The sequence below is a fragment of the Drosophila guanche genome, unplaced genomic scaffold, assembly GCF_900245975.1.
Source record: "Drosophila guanche unplaced genomic scaffold, DGUA_6, whole genome shotgun sequence".
In the NCBI taxonomy this organism is placed as follows: Eukaryota; Metazoa; Arthropoda; class Insecta; order Diptera; family Drosophilidae; genus Drosophila; species Drosophila guanche.
In genome coordinates, this window is record NW_022995747.1 from 3914536 (window position 1) to 3934252 (window position 19717).

The following is a 19717-nucleotide window of genomic DNA, read 5'->3' on the forward strand; positions in this document are numbered from 1 at the left end:
CCATCGTATTCCACTAGACTTCGAGTACAATCTATCCTGCAAGACAAAGATAGCAACTTACGCTAGGCCTGAAATGTCTTTTCAGAAGCATTTTTCAGTCGTTGCAGCAATCATGAACGTTTTTGGCCATCATTTCATCTTTGTTGTGTTGATTTCATGGGACACAAACTAGATGTAGGGATGGAAGAACAATCGATAGCATCGCCGTTACAATCGATGGCTATACTTAACAGTTCGCCAGCCCTGAAGCAGCCAAGGAGAAAGGTAACCCTAGACACTTTCTATTTTCTGATTGCGTTGTTGTCGAGAAAACTGCGAAAGTACTACTTTTCCGCGTAATAAATCGTTAAACAAAATCAAAGGATCGCACTGAGACATAATCAGGAATTCTCACGTCAGTTGTGAGCATATCTGTGCAAGCCGTGTTGATTGGAGCGAGGAAAGTAAATCAGAAAAAGTATAAAAAATCGAAGATTTTTTTCACGATGGCCGAAGTAGAGAAAATGACAGCGGCTCCACCGACCGATATACCCGTCTCCTCGCCGAATGCCAGTGAGGCGGGCGGTGGTAGCAGCAGCACAGCCGAATTGGGTACATCCCCCAACCAGGAGCCGTCGAGCAACTCCCACCCCCATGACTCCGAGTACGACACCGCCAGCGATCTCGAGGGAGGCGAGGACTACGATGATGACGACGACGACGAGAGCGGTAGCGAGGAGGAGTCGGAGACGGATGAGGACGATGTGGGCAGCGAGACCACCGAGGATGATAGGCACAGCGGCACGGTAAGCGGCAACGACAATTGCCAGGACAGATCTGTGGCCGACAGCGAGGCCCAGAAGAAAGTCGACGAGGATCGCAGCAATCCGCAGTACATACCGAAACGCGGCACCTTCTATGAGCATGATGACCGCACGGCCGAAACCGAGGGCGGCTTGGTCCCAGAGACGGAGAACAGTTCGCAGTCAGTACCAGAGTCAAACGGTGACGTAAATGGGGTCTCTGCCTCGGGTGCCACACCCAGTGGACAACCTCCGGCCATCTCGCTAGCTTCCAAGACCATGCGGCAGTGGCAGCCGGCCTCTGGTGGCGATCGTTGGTCCCACGATAAGTTCGAGCTCCACGAACAGGCACCCAAGTCGCGCACGGAGCTGCTGCAGTCCTATGGCTATGACATACGCAATGAGGATGCTCCACCTCGAGCCCGTCGACGCAGACGCTACACCCGTGGCCCCAGTAAATACTCACGTAACTGGGAGGACGAGCAGGCGTATCTGAAGGCCAGCAACAAGGAACGCAAGCCACCACGACCTCAGGACTTCCCGGCATTGAACGAGCGCAAGCCGCGAAGACCGCGCACTTCGTCCTTCCGCGAGGAGAAGGAGAATCGCCGCTCGGAACGCGGTGCCGACAAACCTCAAGGCGGCGGTGGTGGTGTTGGAGGCGCAGGGGGGGCCAGTGGCTCGAATCCAGCCCCTCGAGTCCAGGAAGTGGAGCGCGAGCGTGAACGTGACCGCGATACGGAGCGTGAGCGTGAGCGTGAGCCAAAGAACCGCAACTATTGGCGCGTGAACGGCGGTCCGGGTCGACAGAATCCCATGGAGTTTAAGCCAAAGTCAAATCGTGGTCCACCACCCGACCGTCGTGAGCGTGGTGATCGTGAGCGTGGAGACCGCGGTGAGCGTGAGCGAGACCGCGATCAGGAGCATGTGGAGCAGCGTAACGAGCGTTCGCATCAGAAGCCATCTACACCTAGATCAAACGGACAGGGCAAGCAGTCAGGCGATGGCCCAGCCTTACAGCAGAGTCAGCAACAGCCGCCACCACAGCAGCAGCAGCAGCGACAGTCGCCACAGCAGGTGCAACAGCCAACACTGGCGTCGCCTCAGACACAGCTTTCGACCACCAATCTGTCGCAGCGACTGCAGCAGGTGCAGCTGCGCAACGATCCCAGTCATGTGGGCAGCGTTCAGATGCATTCTCTGGCCAACCAGAACCAACAGCAGCAGCTCCAGCTCACGCAGCAGGCACAACCGGCAGCTCCAGAGCCTAGGACTGCACCCAAACGATACTCCAGTCTCCGTCGCTCTCAGCAGGAGGCATCTCAGCACTTGGCAGAGCAGCAACAGCAACAGCAACTGCAGCAGCAGCTCCATCTTCAACAGCAGCAACAGCAACAACAACAGCAGCCCTCACAGATTATGATACAGGATCCGCATGTCCTGATGCAGTTCGCCTATCAGCAGCAAGAGATTCAGGCCCAACTCCAAACACTTCAACTGGGACCGGCACCAGCTGCCGTGCCAGCGCCACCAAAGCAACATGCCCCGCCAGCGGCAGCCTATCCCCAGGCACAGGCGGCACCCTATTATGTGACTGGAGCAGAGCCAGTGCCGGTGCAGGTGCCAGTCTCGGTGTCGGTTCCCCCAGCGTCCCCGTATGTTAATCCGGCCAGTGCCACCTATTTGCCCCCCACACCGTCAGCCGTGGCCTTTGCACAGGCCCAGACATCGGTGGTGACGCAGCCACAGCCACAACCGCCAGCCCAGGCGCCGACGCCAGCTGCAGCTGCCCAGGCGCCACCGTCCATGAACTTCCATCAGAACTACAACACTGTCGGAGGCACAACCTACTTCGTGCCACCGGCCCAGACCACCAGCCGACCTTCTGCGCTGCCCCAGCGTCGCCCTACTAATGCGATTCCCATTCTGCCGCCTTCCGAGAAGCACAAGACGCGCTCCGGAGGACTAGCCGGGCCAAATGCCAACCAGTTGACCAAGGAGGAGGGCGGACACGCGGACAACATTGACCACATCATTGACAACATGTTCGTGCAGCGACCTGCATTCCAGCCACCGGCCACTGGAGAGGCGGCGGCTGCGGGTGCCAAGGAGGATGTGGCCAATAGCAATCCCATCCTTCCAGCACTGGCGGCAGCCGAGCAGAACCTTCAGCCTGTGCCGGCTGTTGGGCAGGAATGAGTGTACGCCAACCTTCAGCACCAACAGCTGCAGCAGCAACAACAGCAGCAGCAGCAGCAGCAAAGGCGCGGGCGCCATGCCCCCGGGCACTCAGTTCCTTTGCCCGCCTACGCCCTGCTGCCGCCGCCGCACATTGGCTACTACCGCCAGCAGCACTAATTCGGATAAAAGCCCCCCTATCTCCCAGACAGAACTCAGCTCATCAGCGTTTGGCTGCTGCATATTGCCACCCAAGAAATATTTTTTTTTTGGATTTTTGTTTATGTTGTTTTGGCTTTAAGTCTGTGACTTGAATTTAATTTTTTGTAGAAAGAAAAGTAAGAAAATGTGGAAAAACCATTTGTAATTAGAAGCACTAAGCACAACACACACACACGCGTCAATAATCTTAGTAGAGCGAACACTATATGAGAAGTTGCACACACTTTACCCCCCATATATATTGTAGAAGAAACGAAACGAAATGAAACATATTTAATCACAAGAGCCACAGGCCCCGACCCAGGTCAGTCGACTGCTTCAATTTAACTTGTACGTAGGATCTAGGATCATCAAATGCAGCGTCCCCTCCCCCACCCTTCGCTTATTGTATCAAAATAAGTAAAGAACTTTTAAGAATTAATTAATATTATGGAGTGTGACGTTGCCTGGGCGGGGGCCTTCGCTTAATTAGACGCATTTTAAACAATTGAAACGAAAATGAAATTCCCATGCGAAAATGTATGTTGCGTAAACTAATCCAAACACTGAAAGCATTGAATTTGAAATAAACGTTAACACGAAAGACGCGGGAAGAGTTTCTAATACGGGAACGGGACACTGAATTACCCATATATTCCAGCAGGCCCATCACGCTCATGGAATGATTGTCAACATTTGTAGATCACTAATTTAATGTACTGCTAATGGAACTGTGGCATAAAATCAAGATTACTTTTAATCGTATCGTAAAATGTTTTAAGAAGTATGATGTTCTCTTTTTCACTTGAAACTACGCCTTAAGCCAATGGTTTACAGCTTGGACTCCTTAGCCAGCTGCTCCAGCAGAACGCTTATCCTGCGGAACGAGGCCTTGAAGATGTCATTAAACTTTCGAGCGCTCGTCTTGATGCTGTCGCGATATGCGGTGGTATTAATGAAGACACTATCAAAGACAAAAGCAATATAAGTAAACTGTTTAAATTACAAAATATAAACAACTTACGCTCCAGAGGTAATCGAATAGAATACTCCATAGCCATCGATCAGCATGGGTGCCACAAAGCCCACGTTTGCAGTGAAGCCAAGGGTGCTGGAGGAGAGCACAAAATTGCCACCGCCGCCGCTCTTCGTGTACAGCGGATCATCGTAGAAGGCGGGAATGTCTAATTTGTTTTCGTAGGCAGCACACCAGAGGCCAAACAAGTGCCTATCGATGCCATTGCCCTTGCGCGCCTCATCCATGGCCCGCTTGTGATCATCGACGGCTGTGCGAAAGCTTTTGGCCAGCGCCAGATCGCTGACGCGCGAATCAGAGGAAGCCCTAAGGAACTCGGCCACGGCGCCAGTGCAGGAGCGCAGCGTCTCCGTTCGTCCATTGTAATATTGTCGCATCAAAGCGGTTTCATAGGTGGGAGCAATTCTGCAGAGGGAACTCGTATTATCTCCAACTGTCTAGTCGAAATGTTTAGCCACTACTCACTCTTCGTGCATCTGGTGGTATGCCCACTGCATGACCACCTGAATAAAGGAGTCTGGATGCAGTCTATGGGATTTCATAAAGTCCTTGCCATACTCATCGAAGACAGTAAACGTCGCTGTGATGTCAATGCCCTAAAGAAAAGAAAATGGTAAGAAATATAATTCAACTTTGCTTTTTGAGGATGTCTACATACCCGCTCGTCTTTCTCCTTTCGCAGGCGTGTTATCTCGCTCTTGAGCGTATCGTCCAGCTCGAACTTGAGTTCTTTGAGCTCCACCACCTTCGCACTCTCGGCCAGGGTCCAGTCGGGCTCTGGCACCTCCAGCAAGCTCAGCTGCATGAATGTGGCAAAACTGACACTTACTGTGCCATCGTAGCAGCTGTGTTCCCCTGTCCAATTGTAGCGCCCATTCTTGTAGGCGATAATGCTGCTGGCGTGGTCCGCCCATCGGCTGTGGGTGTCACCATATAGCCCCAATTGGGAGGACTCTTCGTAGCTATTGGGGGTATTTTCATCCCAGCAGATGCCCATGGAAGCACCCTCCACCAGTCTTAGGGTTTCTTTGTTAGCATCGGAGATCTCCAGCAGACGAGCACGATTGTTGGCCCAACTGGGTCTGTCGTCATGGGAGAGAATCGGGACACATGCACCCTCTGGCTCGTAGTCCAAGATGCTGCGCAGACGCTGCAAGGCCACAAGAATCTCGGGTGCAGTGAGAATTGTGTCGTCGTCGTGCACACAGTTGATGGCAAACTGTCGTCCCTTGGCGGCAATCAACAGATGCGTGGGCGTGTTTCCCTCATCCTTGGTGAGAAAATGTTTTTCAATGCGATCCTGCTCCACGCCGGGAACGCGGGATGTGGAGAAGAAGCGTTTGTACAGTGCGGAGGAGTACTTGATCTTGCCTCCGTTCGAGGAAAGCGGCTTAATGGCCGACTTGCGGGTAAGATCCCAAAACTCCAGAGTGTGAAATATGATCCGAGAGAAGCTCTAAAGGGGAAAGATTAGAAATTAAATCAAATATGAAACGTGTTGGACTTTTACCTTCAGCATGTACTCTGGGGTCTCTGGTACACCCACCAACTCCAGCTGGCTGGCCATCGTCATGAGTTGGTAGGGCAACAGCGGAAGGCGCAGCAAGTGATAGCCATAGTCCTCCCACCAGGTGCCCAGCCAGTTCTTCATTGTGGCTGCCCGTTGCTTCAGCTTTTCGTGCAGCTCGGCGCCCACTCCGTCACGAAACTCATCGATGGCCTTCCTCGCCTGGGCCAACTCCTCGGGTGTGCCGAAGGGCTGGATGCAGGTGTAGTACCGCTCCAGGGTATCGCGCAGCTCTGGCAGCGGAAGCGGCGGCAGAGTCTCATCGAAATCGTAAGTGTTCTTATCATCCTTATTCATAAAATATAGGCTTGCCCGATCCATGGTGGTTAAGTGCTTTCCTTATCTGGAGTGGAGAAAACGAGTGTTGGTTAGTTAGTAGGATCCCTCTGCTTGTGGTAACCCAAATAAACAAATATATGCCTATGAACCAGATAACCGGTTTTACCATATCAAAAAACGATTTTGCGGGGGTCCAAAGTACCAAAATTTGAGCAGCGAGACACTATCTTCGTTCTGCACAGACGTACAAAGTGCCATTTGAATCCGGTGCAACCGGATCACGGGGGGATTAGATTCTCCCAACGATCCGTTTGTGCATTATGAACCACTTCAACTTTGCGCCAATACCTGACTAATACCAAAAGCAAACTGACCTTTGGACCTTTTGTGATGGAGAAAGTGTTTACTTTGGTCAACACCCGTATCGTCGGAGTGCCGTAGTACGACTAAGCGTAGGCCGGACGATGCCATACAAGCAAACCTCCACTACGGTCGACTACTCTTTATCAGAGAGAGTCCACCAGCCGCCGCGGGGGAGACTACCAGCTCCACCCGTTTACCTCCGATAAGCACGAATATATTTATGTATCATGAAATGTCAATAAATTAATCATAATCGTGCGGGTGGTAGACAAACGACGTCGCAGACGAAATCGAAATGCAATCAATCGGATACACACTCACTCACATGGGATCGGTTTGATGAAAATAAAAATTTAAATTTGTACCTTTACCCAAGGGTAGAGCGGTAACTTAAAACCTCAAAGCAAAAAAAAAAAAAATTGTACCTGAACTTTTTTATCGCCAAGTGGTATGCAATTTCTAGACGACAATTATATAGAGATCTTTGCAGTTAACATGCCAAAATTGCGCACTTAAGTCAGTAAAGTCGACTATTGTTTCAATTAAAAAATCATTGAACTCGACTCTGTACATTTGTTTACAAGCGGCGGCAAGGCAATGAGCCCAGTGGCGAATTTAGATGACAGGCAAATTAACACATGACCTATGCACTTGGCCCATTTAATCACTATCACTTGTTAGTTTTGTGCTATTATTCAAATTATTTTAAAACAAGAAAACTTTGTGAAACACATCAAAATTATTTTATTGAATCTGTTTGATTTTTTCTACTGGGGTTGCACTCTCAACAGCTGTTGGTTAAGCTGCCATACTGTCAGAAAAACATTTAACATTCCGATTTTATGCTTGTGCGAGAACACTGCTTTAAATCTCTCAAAACCCAAATTTATTTTTATACAATTTATACTTGATACAATAACAACAGTTTTGGTTAATTGATTTGATTGATTGTTGTGTTGTTGCAAAAACAACAAAATCCTGACGATCTGGCAGCGCGAACATCTGATTCCGCAAACAACACTGATGAAATGAGCGAAAAAACTAGAGCTACAGGAAAATAAAGCCAAATTAGGACGCTAGCTTTAATCGAGCAGCGCTAACGCTAATAAACAAAACACGAAACAGAGGCCGTCATGTTGCCGTCGACAGGCCTGTTCAAGGACTTCCCCTGTCCGTACTACGACAGCGAGATCGATGGTGTCGCCTGCAAACGTCCCTTTTGTCACTTTAAGCACGCCAAAAAAGGTAAGTAAATGGCTGTAAATGTTCTGCCTATTAAGACCTGTGGCTTTCAGATGATGTGGACGCAGCACCGCCAGCCGAGCCGGTGCCGGAGTACAAGCCGGCTCAGCCGAAACTGCTCACACTGCCGCTGCCAGAGATGACGATGTACGCCTCAAAGAAGAAAAAGGCAAACCTAGAGTACCATCCAGACAAGCCCGCATTGAATGCCTCGCCGGCGAAAAAGAATCCAGAGGCTGCTGCAGGCGGTGCTCCCGCCTATGTGCCAGCTCAGGTGGCGTCCACAAATGGTGCGAGCGGCGACTGGGAAGCCGATCTCGAGAATGAAATTGATGAACAACTGCAGATTGAGGTTGATGAGCCATCCACTGTAGTGGTGGTAAATGATAAGGTGGGGGCGAAAGAAGAAGACTTGAAAGAGGGAGAACTGGACGACGCGCCAAAGAGCGACAAAGAAACGAGCGGCAGCAGTGAGAGCCTCAAACCCAAACACAAGTCGAGTAGGGTGCGCGATAGGGAGGACAAGGAAAAAGATAGGAAGTCATCGCACAAGGATAAAGATCGGTCCAAGGAGAGGCACAAGTCCAGTTCCAGTTCATCCAGACACAAGTCTTCCTCCTCATCGTCCTCGAAAAACAAGTCATCCAGCAGCGACAAGCATCGGGATGAGAAAAGTTCCAGCAGCAGCAGCAGCAGGCACAAGAGCAGCTCATCATCGTCCTCATCGAAACGGCATCATAGCTCCAGCAGCTCAGCTGGGCGTAGTTCCAGCTCCAAGTCCTCAAAATCATCCACCAGTAAAGCCTCCAGCGAGCCGTCGGAGCCGCAAACGGAAAAAGAGACTGCCAAAAGCACAACCAAAACGAACGCCCACAGTGACCATGAATCGGACATAGACTATGAGATGGACAACTCCGAGGGCGAGATATTGCGCCAGTGCGAGATGATCTTTGATCAGCTGGAGACCCAATTCGCGAATATACACAACGTGGAGCAAACGCCCGAGAACAACCTGAAACGCAAGGCACCCTCACCGGACATTGATGCCCTCACAGAGGCAGCCACGGCTGCGCTGCAAAAGCGGCGTGTGGCCCATGAGAATGCGGATAAATGCAGGGCGCCTCTTCCAGCCACAGTGCAAAAGCCCAATCACATACGCAATGCCATGCAGGCGATCTTTGACAGGCGCACCGAGCTGCGGCGCCAGGAGAAGCAGCGTGCCGATGCCGCATCAGAGGAGCTGCGGCAGGCCCAGGAGCGTGTTCGAGTGGCACAGGAGGAGCTGCGGCAGGCCCAGGTCAAATCTCAGCTGACACCACTGATTCCACGAAGTGCCTTGACCGCACCTGTGCGTTCTGGTAAGCAAAACACTTCGAAATTTAATATCGGACAACAGAGTAAGCTGGATTTATCTTTGATTGACAGCTCGCAGCATTGCCCCCGTTGCCAACATTGTGGCCATAGCTCGGGCAAAGAAGAAGATACAGGAGCTGCAGGCAGAGAAGAAGCCAGCTTTTACACCTGCGCAATCATTTAAGGGCGCGGGTCGCATGGCCCACAAGCCGACGGTCGCCCTGGATAAGACAGCGCCCGTAGTCAGCGATGCAAGTGCACAGAAGCCGCCAGTGCTGGAGCCACAGAGCTCCAAGATATCCTACAACATACGGATGCAGTATTACGAGATGATGGTAAAGCAGTGCACCACTATCTATCCACAGCTGGCCGATGCCTGGGAGCGGGCGCAGGTCGAGGAGCTGGCCGCATTCAAGAAGTGCAACACGACGGCCATCTACAAGAACAGCTGTCTGCTGGCGATCAACAAGTTGCGCAAGGAGGCCATAGAGGCTGGGAACCGTCCGAGTGTGGCCAACAAGTGTGTATCGCACGAGATGATGCTGGGCGGCAAGCGGGCCCTGACCACGTCCTGGAGTATGGAAAAGAAGGAGTAGGTTGCAATGTTTTCTACTGTCCAAATTGTTTGCTAATCGCAAAATGTTTAATTCTCTTAGCAAACTGACATCCATGGGCAATGGCGAACCATTCGATGCCTTGGACGTTGTCAAGGCTTATGAAATGGTCTTCGATCTGCGCCTCACCGACGAGCAACTCGTGGAGAACGGCTACCCAAGGCCTGGGACGAAGCGCGGTACGGCTGTCATACGCGCCTGCCGTCCGAATCGTCGTCCCAACGAGACTGAGCGCTACTGCAGCCGCTGCGGCAAAGTGTTTAATCTGAATATATACGAAAGTCGGGGCACCGACATGTGCAACTATCACCCAAAGAGCACGGGCTACCGCCGTGGATTCGCAGACAATCAGCATCGCTGTTGTCAGCAGCCAGCCGGTACTCCTGGCTGCACCTACGGCAACTACCATGTCAGCGACTACTACGATCCAGATAAGTTGACTTGCTTCGTGAAGACCATCGAACGCGGCGAAGACTTGGTGCCCACGAAGAAGGACATCTTTGCGTTGGATTGCGAAATGTGCTACACGACGCACGGCATCGAGTTGACGCGTGTCACCGTCGTGGATGTCAATAGCCGAACTGTGTACGATGCTCTGGTGAAGCCGGACAACCTGATTGTGGACTACAACACAACGTAGGATGGTCTATCTGTAGGGTCAGACATTGTTAGTTAGTTGATTGTATTTTCCTTGTTTGCAGCTACTCGGGCATCACGGAGGCCATGCTGGCCAAGGAGTCACGAACACTGCGCGATGTTCAGGCCGTGCTGATGTCGATGTTCCACGCCAAGACTATACTGGTGGGCCACAGTCTGGAGAGCGATCTGAAGGCCCTGAAAATCATACATGACGTTGTGGTGGACACCTCGGTGCTCTTTCCCCACAAAATGGGCCCGCCCAAGAAGCGTGCCCTGAAGACCCTCTGCATTGAGAATCTGAAACGCATTATACAGGAAAATGGTAAGAGTTTTCAATGTTTGTGTGATAAAGTATTATTTAATACCTTACCTGTCCACTGCAGAGGCCGGCCATGACAGTGCGGAGGATGCCGAAGTCTGCATTCAACTCATCAAATATTATCTGCGCAACAAAATCAGTTGAGCTGGGCGTACCCTTCGCTTTTCGTTTCATTTTCATTACATACATCTGTTAATATGTATACCACCAACAACAAACCCCATTCTTGAATCAAAAACGTAGCCTCTAAGCTCTACTTCGTGAGATCAACCTTTATTTATATACTATTAAATGTTAAGCCAGAGATTTGGATTTTCGTTCAAAAAAGCATTTGGAGAGTGGCTCGGGACACCTTTATATATATTTTTCATTTAGAATATAATATGCAATGGTAGCTAGAAAAGATGAAAATTGTTTTCATTGTGTTTGGAAATCAATCAGATTTTCTTTAGGTAGCAATTGGAATTTACTTTAGATTTGTTCTAGGTTTAATTAAACACAAATTTGGTGCAGTTTACACTGTTTGTAAGCCACAAAGTAAACCATCTCAGACCCCATAAAGTATATAGATAAATAAGGATAAACAACCTACACGATATGGCCTTGTCTGTCTGTTCAGATGAACACATAAATCTCAAGGACTCAATTTACCTTGTGGTTCGAAGAAAAACACCTTCCGACTGGTTTATTGTATGTCCATGTCGATGAGACTATGTTTCATCTTGGTCGCTTCATTTCTCTCTCTTTGCTTTATCTAGATTCTGTTTTTGTGCTTTTCTCTCTCTCACTCCACTATCGATAAAAAATTCAATGAGAAGCAATTGCAAAGTTTTCTAGAGTTTTTTATTTGCCTTTTCACGTTTTACCGGAGTACAAAGTGTAATTTCAAGTTTCATGGCGGACGCCACGCCACACCGCGGTATACGCGGTTCTGGGCATGTTGTTCTTTTCCTCATAGTGGTGGTGGTGTCGGTGGCGATGCGACTGGTGCTGCTGCTGTTGTTGTTATTATTTAAATGTAATTTTAATCAGATTTCCACGATACTTTATATTTTTCAATTACACGTGAAGCCCCACAGACAGAGAGCCCTGGGGCGTCATCTGGCTGTCCGTTCTCTGACGCTGTTGTTTCAACTTTAACATTGTATAATACTCCATTTTCCGATTCGGAAAAGTTGTTGGGTTATTGGGCGGCGCTAAAAGAATTGCCGGAAAAGTTGTATCCTTAATTTGTTGTAATTGTGTCCGCCGGCAATGTCCCAAGGAAAGTTATGGAAAGGGGGAAAGCTGCTGTTGGGGTGTGTTTATCTATCGAGCAGAACAGAACCTAACGAAATGTAAATAATATTAGTGGTACTTGGCCCTGACAATGTGCATATGTGGCCCACGTCGGGCAGGAGGCAGGGATACATGTGTGATGGGTTGACGGGGACAAAATAACCACAACGACAGGACAAACAAAGATGCGGAAGTGCTGCTTGAGGCTTAGAAGAGGGAAGAACGAGCAGCGGGAGTAGGGAACAGGAATCCCATTCGGAATCAGAACCAGAATCTAAGTAGTTAAGGAGGAGCCAAAGAGCGGTCCTGCCAGTGGGCAAAACAAACACGAAGCCAAATACAAATACAAATAAAAAGCCAAAAACCAAGGAGAGGCGGGTGTAAAAGAACAGAAGCTGCTTGACTCCTGCCTGGCGGGTGGAGGGTGTGGATGTGGCTCGGGGTCTGGGCCATGTCGGAAGTTTACTTAAGACCGTCGAAATAGAGGCATTAAGATCTTTGCAGTTAATCCCTTGAGTAAATGTTGTGTGTGGTCGCGACGACAGAACATTGTGTGTGCCATGTGTGTGTGGAGTACCTTCTCTAGTTGTAGTTAAGGCATTAAAAAAAGGCTTAAAAGCTTGGCCTCCGCCCCAACACGACAATGCCCAGGTACAGCCTCTCTTCAATGAATATTTCATCCCGACTGATGACAGCATGCGTGCCGGTTAAGTGCTTTAAACATTTAGCTTAATGCCTGGGCTCGTTTTAATTTGCAGTCTCGTGCCGGGTAGCCGTAGCAGGAGCTGTAGCCGGAGCACGTACATATGTAACCAAATTGCAGTGCAAAATTATTAAAGCAAATGCCCGAAAAGGCTGAAAGTTATGCCTGGAAATACTACGGCCGTGGGGCTAAGCCGGCAGCGCATCTGGTCTGGGCCAGAAACCTTTTTACAACTTTTGCCAGAGAGCTCGAGGCGACCAAAAAACTGCTAAGCTGCCGCCACAATCCACAAAACCCGCCGACGCCGACGCCGACGCCACCCCACAGGCAATCTAAATAAGGTGGGAAAAAGCCAAAAACCAGGAAAAAAAATGTAACTGCGGGAACAAAGAAAAGAATCAACAAAAATAAAAAAAGAGAAAGAGAAAGACAGAAAGAAAGCTGGCAAAAGCAAAGCCTGAGAGCCAGATGAAGGCAAAGCTGGCGGTAAACGCAAAATAAAGTCATCACAAACATATTAGCAGCTAAAAACACCTGAGCAAATAGATTTATATGCACGATAAAGCACAGAGTAATTTCCCCTAGATCCTGTCAACCAGCCCCAACTCCCAGCCCAGCCATGCCATATAGTACACAAACACCCAAACAGACACACGCCCAGCCAGCCAACACCCACTCATAGCCACCCCTTAGGCAACGCCTACACGCCTGTTGCCTAAGCCGCAAAGTAGCTGGAGAGCAGCACAAGATAACATCACTTTATTGTAAGAAAGTTAAAACACAAAAATGCAAGCCAGTCCCATCTGTGGTGGAGTGTGCGTGTGTGCTAGAGTGCGGTGTGTGGAACGGCACTAAAATGTAGCACCAAAAAAAAAAAGAATAATAGAAAGTTTGGATAGCTGAAGGAACGAAACTGTTGATACCCTTGAAGAAAAGTATACGAGTAGTTCTTATGGTAGTTATAGGAAAAGGCAAGGAAAAGATTCAGATTCAGGGCAAATATGATATGCCCTAAGGTATTGCGATCTTTTTCTTCCCTGCCCAAAAAACATCTGGTCAAAGTCATAATACCCTCCCTCCCGTAAAGCTACTCAAATAAGGAAATATGCCAAAAAAGAAAAGAGAAGAGAAACAAAAGCATGAGAAGAACGAAAGAGCGCAAAACTTCTCAATGCCATTTGGCTTTGTTTTACGAGCCATTTCCGTTTTGGATGATGTCGCTGCTGTCGCTGCTCGTTGCTGCTCTCCACGCTTTAGGTGTGAAATTATAAAATTTGTAGCATAATTTTGGATTGTGCCGCCCGGAAGTGGGGCACGCGTGCGTCCACGTAACAAGTACAGACTCGTACGTAGCCATGCACCATTTGGCATGCCACAATCTCTGGAGTCTCCCGTGGATGCTGGCGAGTTTACGACTCCCAGCAAGTGCACGTCAGGCAGGACACACACGTAGTGCTTTTATTTTGTACTTAGCAGGACAATTTTATACTCTAGCCAAGGCTGGTGCAGCTCTCAGTTGCGATTTGTGGACGCTCTTTGGGGATCAAATGTAAGAGAGAAGAAATGACTTCCTGAGAAATTTAATTCTAGTGCAGGTGAATGTCCCTGCTGGTGTAAAATCTGCAGGATGGAACCATCAGAGGAAATATTATTTGAGGCTTTAGCTGATTCCAAACTGAACATATCTCTGCAGAAGTCTATTTACCCTTTTGGATGAGGCTCTTGATGAGTAAAGCCTCTTGAGGGAATTACGGAAGCAAAGTAAAAAACATCTTCAGATTTTCCCTTTCAATTTAACAAAACTCTGGAATCCTTTGTGTAAATGGTACTAGTGCTTCATGTAAGAGGACTTCTATTCAATTTCCCATTTGGCAACTATTTCCGCAACGGATTGTCGAGTGCATGTGTGGAAATTCGCAAAGGCCAAAATGAGGACAAATTTCACCCAGTTTTGCTTCAATTTTTTTCTTGGTTCTGCTGCGTGTGTCGACCGGGGTCGACCCAGGCCATTAGCAGAATGCTTGACAAATAATTAGGTCAAAAACTATTAAGTTGTCGGCCACTGGACGCTGGACGCGCACACACATGACTGATGACGGTCATTGGCAGTGGATGTGGAAGTGAGGATGCGGAAGATACGGTCGAGGATGTGGCATCGACTGGGGATGGACACAAATTGACAGTGCTCAACATGCCAGTCAAGTTGGCGGGCAAAGTTCAGGGAAAAACGGCAAAGATTTGTCGCGACATTGCAACTAAAAAAGTTAATTGCAGTTAATGACGACATTAATCACAAGAAAATGAAGCCGGGCGCAATGACAATCAGCACAAAAGCGACAAATGGAGAAGAGCCGAGGCGACGAGACTGGGAGACAACGAAGAGCACTCCAACCAGGTCCAGCAGCCAGCAGCGTCTATTAACACCAATCCCGGGGACTTGCTGTGGGACAGGGACAGAGACCGGGACCGGGACTTTACCCACAAGACAATGGGAAAGTTGCGTCAGCATCAGCCGGAGCGCAACAAGCGGCAACAGGAAGTGAGCGCGTAGTAGGAAAAGCAATTTTACTGGGAGTTTCCTCAAGACAAATAAGTCTGTTGGATCAAAAAGGACTTTCAGGCATGACACAATAGAAATGAATTATAAGCGACAACACAGAGGGAGAGAATAGAGAGAGAAGCAGAAGGAGAAGGGGAAGGCAGTGTCAGCGATAATAATGAAGTAGCATGACTGATGATGCTCTCCCTCTTTGAGTGCAGCAGGAAAAAGCACAACTTTGGGTGGGGGAGTCCGTTCCGATTAGGCGGCAATAAAGGCAGCGACAAGCCAGTGAAATGTTTTTCTTTGTTTTCCCTTTTTTTCTGAAGAGTTTCCTTTGTGTGTTTATTGCTCGGTTTCTCCTTTTTTGTTATATGGAAATCAAAGAGGCGCCTGTCTCGATGTAATAATGAAAGTGACCCCGGCAAACGCTCCTCTCATAGTTGGCGTTAATTAAACGAGATGCCAGGCCAACTTTTATTGATTGTGTTGAAGGTTTGTAGAAGAGGGAGATGCCCTTTTTGGTCAGGTAATGAGCTGCACGTTCCCAGGAAGATGACGCACGACCGCACAAGCCACAATCGAGAGAGGGGGAGAGAGGGAGAGATGCGAGATGCAGCTGGCTGTAGTCGTCTATCTCTGGATCTGGTGGCAGAGTGTCAAAACAAAGGAGTTTGCGGAATTTATGCAACATGAGCATCTATAACTTATCCAATTAAAACTCAATAAACGCTCTGCTCCGTAGCCAAAGCCAGGGCAAATAAATGAAGATGCCAGCCATGCCAGAAGCATGTGGCAACGGGCCCCCCCCCAGAGGAATGAGGAAGCAGGGCCCAAAGGAAGCAGTTCAATAGCATCCAGCATCCTGCCTCTGCCTGTGTGTCCCTCTCTCTATCTGCCTGTGTCTGTCTCTCTGGCTTAACACAGCGATTACAAGTGCCTTCAGCTTGTAATCCACTTTCGGAAATGCACCGAACATTGAACGTTGTAGCCTGACCTCCTGCTCCTCCTCCTCCTCCTACTGCCACCACCCATTTGAGGCACACTCTCCCAAGGCATGACAGACACAAATTGAAGATGACAAAATGTCTAAACAAGTGAGGGGGTGGCTATGTATGGGGGAGCATATCTAGCGGAATAATCAATAAATTACACACCTGTCTGGCCACAGCAAATTTCTATATGTACTTCGGGAGAGTTATGGCTATGACTTAGGGGATAAGACAGCGAGTTGGAGTGCGGCAGTGGGAGCAGCGGCACTAGAAATATTTTTCCCAAAGATTCCAGCGAGCGTTGGTGGCAGCATCGGGAGTAGCAGCCGCATTCCGCAGGTGCCGTCTACAGAAGATGCCAAGGAATGGTCCACAGTGCTGGTCATTATGTACGGCATCGCACACTCCGAGGAGCTGGTGCGGAACCCATCCAAATGGGGTTGGAGGTGGGCTTCCTCGCAGTGCAGTTATGCTGCTTGAGCTTTAATATTTCACGCCAGCTGCCTTTTGGATTGTATTTTGCCCGGGCAGGGTTCCTGCGTGGGTGCCTCTACCTCTGTGTACTTGTCTGGTAATTGCACTGCCCGATGGTCAGGCCGTAGCCTCGACTGTTCGGAACACTGGCACATTGCTTGGAATTTTAACGCGTACTCGGACGAAGACTCAGACCCAGACCCAGAGTCAGAGCCAGAGCCAGACCCAGGAAGCTAGCTGCTGGCACTGAGTGAGTATTTCTGCGTGCCATTCTGACAGGCAGCAATGTTGGCGGCACTGAATTTTTGATTTATGTGCCTTACTTATGCTTTTACTTAGTTGTCTGCGGCAAAGCTGCCTGCTACTCCTACTCCCACTCCTGTCGCTGCCCGCACGGGACAGGACTTGCTCCTACTACCACTCCCACTTGGAGGAGTCTTATGGACGAGCCACCAAATTGATGCTAAGTGCTTGGGTGCGCGTGCGAAATGGGTTGGCTACCGTTTCAGCCTCTGCCTTTCAAAACACACACCACACACACTTATTCCCCTACACACTCTTTAGTTGGAGAGACACATATATACACGCATATTAAATACCATCCTTGGAGAGTCATCAGCATTCCTCGAGCGGTTTTTATTTCCGTTTTCATTAGTTGCTTTTTACACACAAGCGACACACACACACTCGCACACACCCACACACGCGTAATAGCATTAATGTCTCGTTTACTTCTTCCCAGGACTCCTCTCAATGGAGTGCAATGGGCACCCACTCCCTCTCTCTCTAGCCCCCTCTCTTCCACAGTCCTTGTGTGTGCGTGTCAATGGCAGCCATTTCTATGTTTGCTCACGTATTCCGCTGTTGACATTCCAGTGGCAGTGCAGCAGCCAGCCAGTCAGCCATCGGCCATTGGCCATTGGCCAACGTCAAAGTGAAAAATGAATTGAGAAATTGTTTGGTATAATTTGCAGCATCAACAGGCGATCACTTGCTGCCCTCTCCCGCTCCCTCTCACAAATCCTTTCGACTTTGAGACTCACTTATCTCGTGCTGTAGCTGAAGCAAGGCTGCCTCCTCTACACTTGATAAGTGAGACATTGCCGTAGTTCGTTCGTTCTCTCTCTCTCTCGGCTCTCTCTGGCCTCGAAAGTGCAGAACAAGCTGAGATTTTTGGGCGCTAATCAAATCACGTACTTAGCCAAGTAAAATACATGCGCACGGACCCAGAAGGCAGCTACACAGCAGCTCAAAAGTGTGCTAGACATTTTGTACACGACAAGGACTCCTAAGGAGGCGCATTAATAGCTTCCCTCTCTATCTCACACATTCACATTTCCATGTATGTACTTCTATGCCACACCGCACAGCCGTTGCCACAGGAAAGGAATTTCCACATACATACAAGTAAGGGAAAACTTGGATGGCACAAAAGCAAATTACGAGCGCATTTAAACTGGGGCGCGAGTGCTACTTAAATAACTCATTTAGGGTTGCCTTTCCTGATCCCCAAAGAAGGAGCAAGGCAACTTCGCCTTCACTCTCTCGCTCTCTCACTCTCTCACTCTCTCTCTCTCTCTCTCTGTGCTACCATAAAATCAACAATAAACTTTGTCATCTCAATTTGCTTATTACCAGCTACAGCTACCCCAAAAACTTTCTTATTAATGGCCACGGCGATTGCAACGTGTCTCTGGGCGTATCTTATACTCCTTATCCATACATAGAACGATATGTGTGTGAAAACTAAGAACAAACTTTCAATTTTGACGTCATCAAAGCCCTTCCTTTTGGCCTGGACCAACGGCAAGACAATCCCCTTTCGAAGAACCGCAAAATGGCAGCGCAAAACGACGACGACGACGACGACTAGAGCGGCGGAGAGGTGTGTCGTGTGGCATATCCTTCCTGTGTCTCTGCCACGTCTTGCGGTTAGCTGCACGTCGCAAATTGCAGAATCCATAATTAGTGTCTGTCATGGCGACCCCACACTGCCCGACCCATCACCCGAAGACTCTGCCTGCCCTGTCCCCAACTCATCGTTGAGCATCGCCAGCCAGCCCCCTGGCATCGAATGAGAAGGCGAGAGCTGAGCGCTGCACTTGAGTGGCCTGCTCTGGCAGTTGCTCTAATTGCAAGTAAATATTTTATGCGGCAAGTCGGTTTTAATTGCCAGCTGAAATAAATACAGAATCATTATAAAATTATTTAAAATGTGTTGCAGTGGGGTGCGCCACGCGAAGCTGCCCCACATTTGTAGTGGCAGCAAGTTTTAATGATGCACCAAGCACTACCCGGCCGAACCATTCGCCCCCCAAAAACCACTCTCATATACTCTCGTATTGCACGTTTCTGGGGCCGCATGGAGTGCTGCAGAAATCACGCAAATTATCGAAACATGCGCCACAGTACACTTAAACTCCTGGCGGCGACTCTCTGCCCTGCCGCATAAATCTTACCAAAGTCAGGAAAATGCATGAAAAAAATAAACTTTTGCAGCAGCAAAAAAAATTCTATAAATCTTGAGGTACTCCTCGTACTATGGACCAACTTTCCAATGCCGCAAATTGCGAAAACTTCAACGTTATCGTATGAAGTGCGAACATGGGGCAATCGATTGGAAATTGCAGTAGCAGTAGCAGCAGTAGCATCAGCAGCCAGTAACCTAAAAGAAAATGTTGCTGCAGTGTGCGCTAAAATATTATAAAATCATGAGATAATAGTTGAAAAGAAAGAAAAAAGATAATACACAATCGAAAAATCACGCAAATTCATCACATGCCTCCTGTGAGGGTTGAACTCACGGCCTTTGGTTTACGAGACCAACGCTCTACCACTGAGCTAAAGAGGCACTTAGCAGACGTCTGCTAAAGCACCAACAGAACTCTGTTACGATCGTTTTCGCTAACAGAACAACAGGCGACCAGCTGGTCGCTAACTGTTAACTAGAATCTGATAAGAAATACTTTTAATTGGCACTGCAATTAGAGCGTTCTAAAGGTTTTCCAGTCACAATCTTGATAAAATGTAGGTAGTTTTCGCTTAATGTCATCTACTTCTTGGCCAAATGAGGCATGCAAGCGGAATCTATTGCCTGATTCATTGTTTTTCCTGGCTTTGACAGAAATTATGGCCGAGCAGTGAGCGCGCAAACTTTT

At 48.9% G+C, this 19717-nt stretch overlaps 3 protein-coding genes and 1 non-coding gene across 5 annotated transcripts; 2 read left to right on the top strand and 2 right to left on the bottom strand.

The window, feature by feature from the left end:
* Positions 1–253: 253 nt before the first annotated feature.
* LOC117583588 (protein CASC3) lies at positions 254–3765 on the top strand. Its single transcript, XM_034271976.1, has one exon. The coding sequence runs from the start codon at positions 486–488 to the stop codon at positions 2979–2981; it is 2496 nt and encodes an 831-aa protein (XP_034127867.1). The 5' UTR covers positions 254–485; the 3' UTR covers positions 2982–3765.
* Positions 3766–3891: 126 nt separating this feature from the next.
* LOC117583589 (peroxisomal carnitine O-octanoyltransferase) lies at positions 3892–7053 on the bottom strand. 2 transcript variants are annotated; one of them, XM_034271978.1, is made up of 6 exons: positions 6832–7053; positions 5708–6107; positions 4856–5653; positions 4663–4793; positions 4186–4602; positions 3892–4125 (listed from the first exon to the last, which is right to left on the bottom strand). In XM_034271978.1, the coding sequence occupies exons 2-6, from the start codon at positions 6083–6085 to the stop codon at positions 3993–3995; spliced, it is 1857 nt and encodes a 618-aa protein (XP_034127869.1). In that variant the 5' UTR covers positions 6086–6107; positions 6832–7053; the 3' UTR covers positions 3892–3992. The 2 variants fall into 2 exon arrangements, with proteins under 2 accessions (XP_034127869.1, XP_034127868.1); XM_034271977.1 differs by lacking the exon at positions 6832–7053 and adding an exon at positions 6418–6562.
* Positions 7054–7349: 296 nt separating this feature from the next.
* LOC117583586 (RNA exonuclease 1 homolog) lies at positions 7350–10723 on the top strand. Its single transcript, XM_034271974.1, has 6 exons — positions 7350–7651; positions 7702–9006; positions 9074–9593; positions 9658–10251; positions 10317–10576; positions 10638–10723. The coding sequence occupies exons 1-6, from the start codon at positions 7540–7542 to the stop codon at positions 10715–10717; spliced, it is 2871 nt and encodes a 956-aa protein (XP_034127865.1). The 5' UTR covers positions 7350–7539; the 3' UTR covers positions 10718–10723.
* An 8615-nt stretch (positions 10724–19338) lies between these two features.
* On the bottom strand, positions 19339–19410 carry Trnat-cgu. Its single transcript has one exon. It is a non-coding gene; the product is annotated as a tRNA-Thr (tRNA).
* Between the last annotated feature and the right edge of the window lie 307 nt (positions 19411–19717).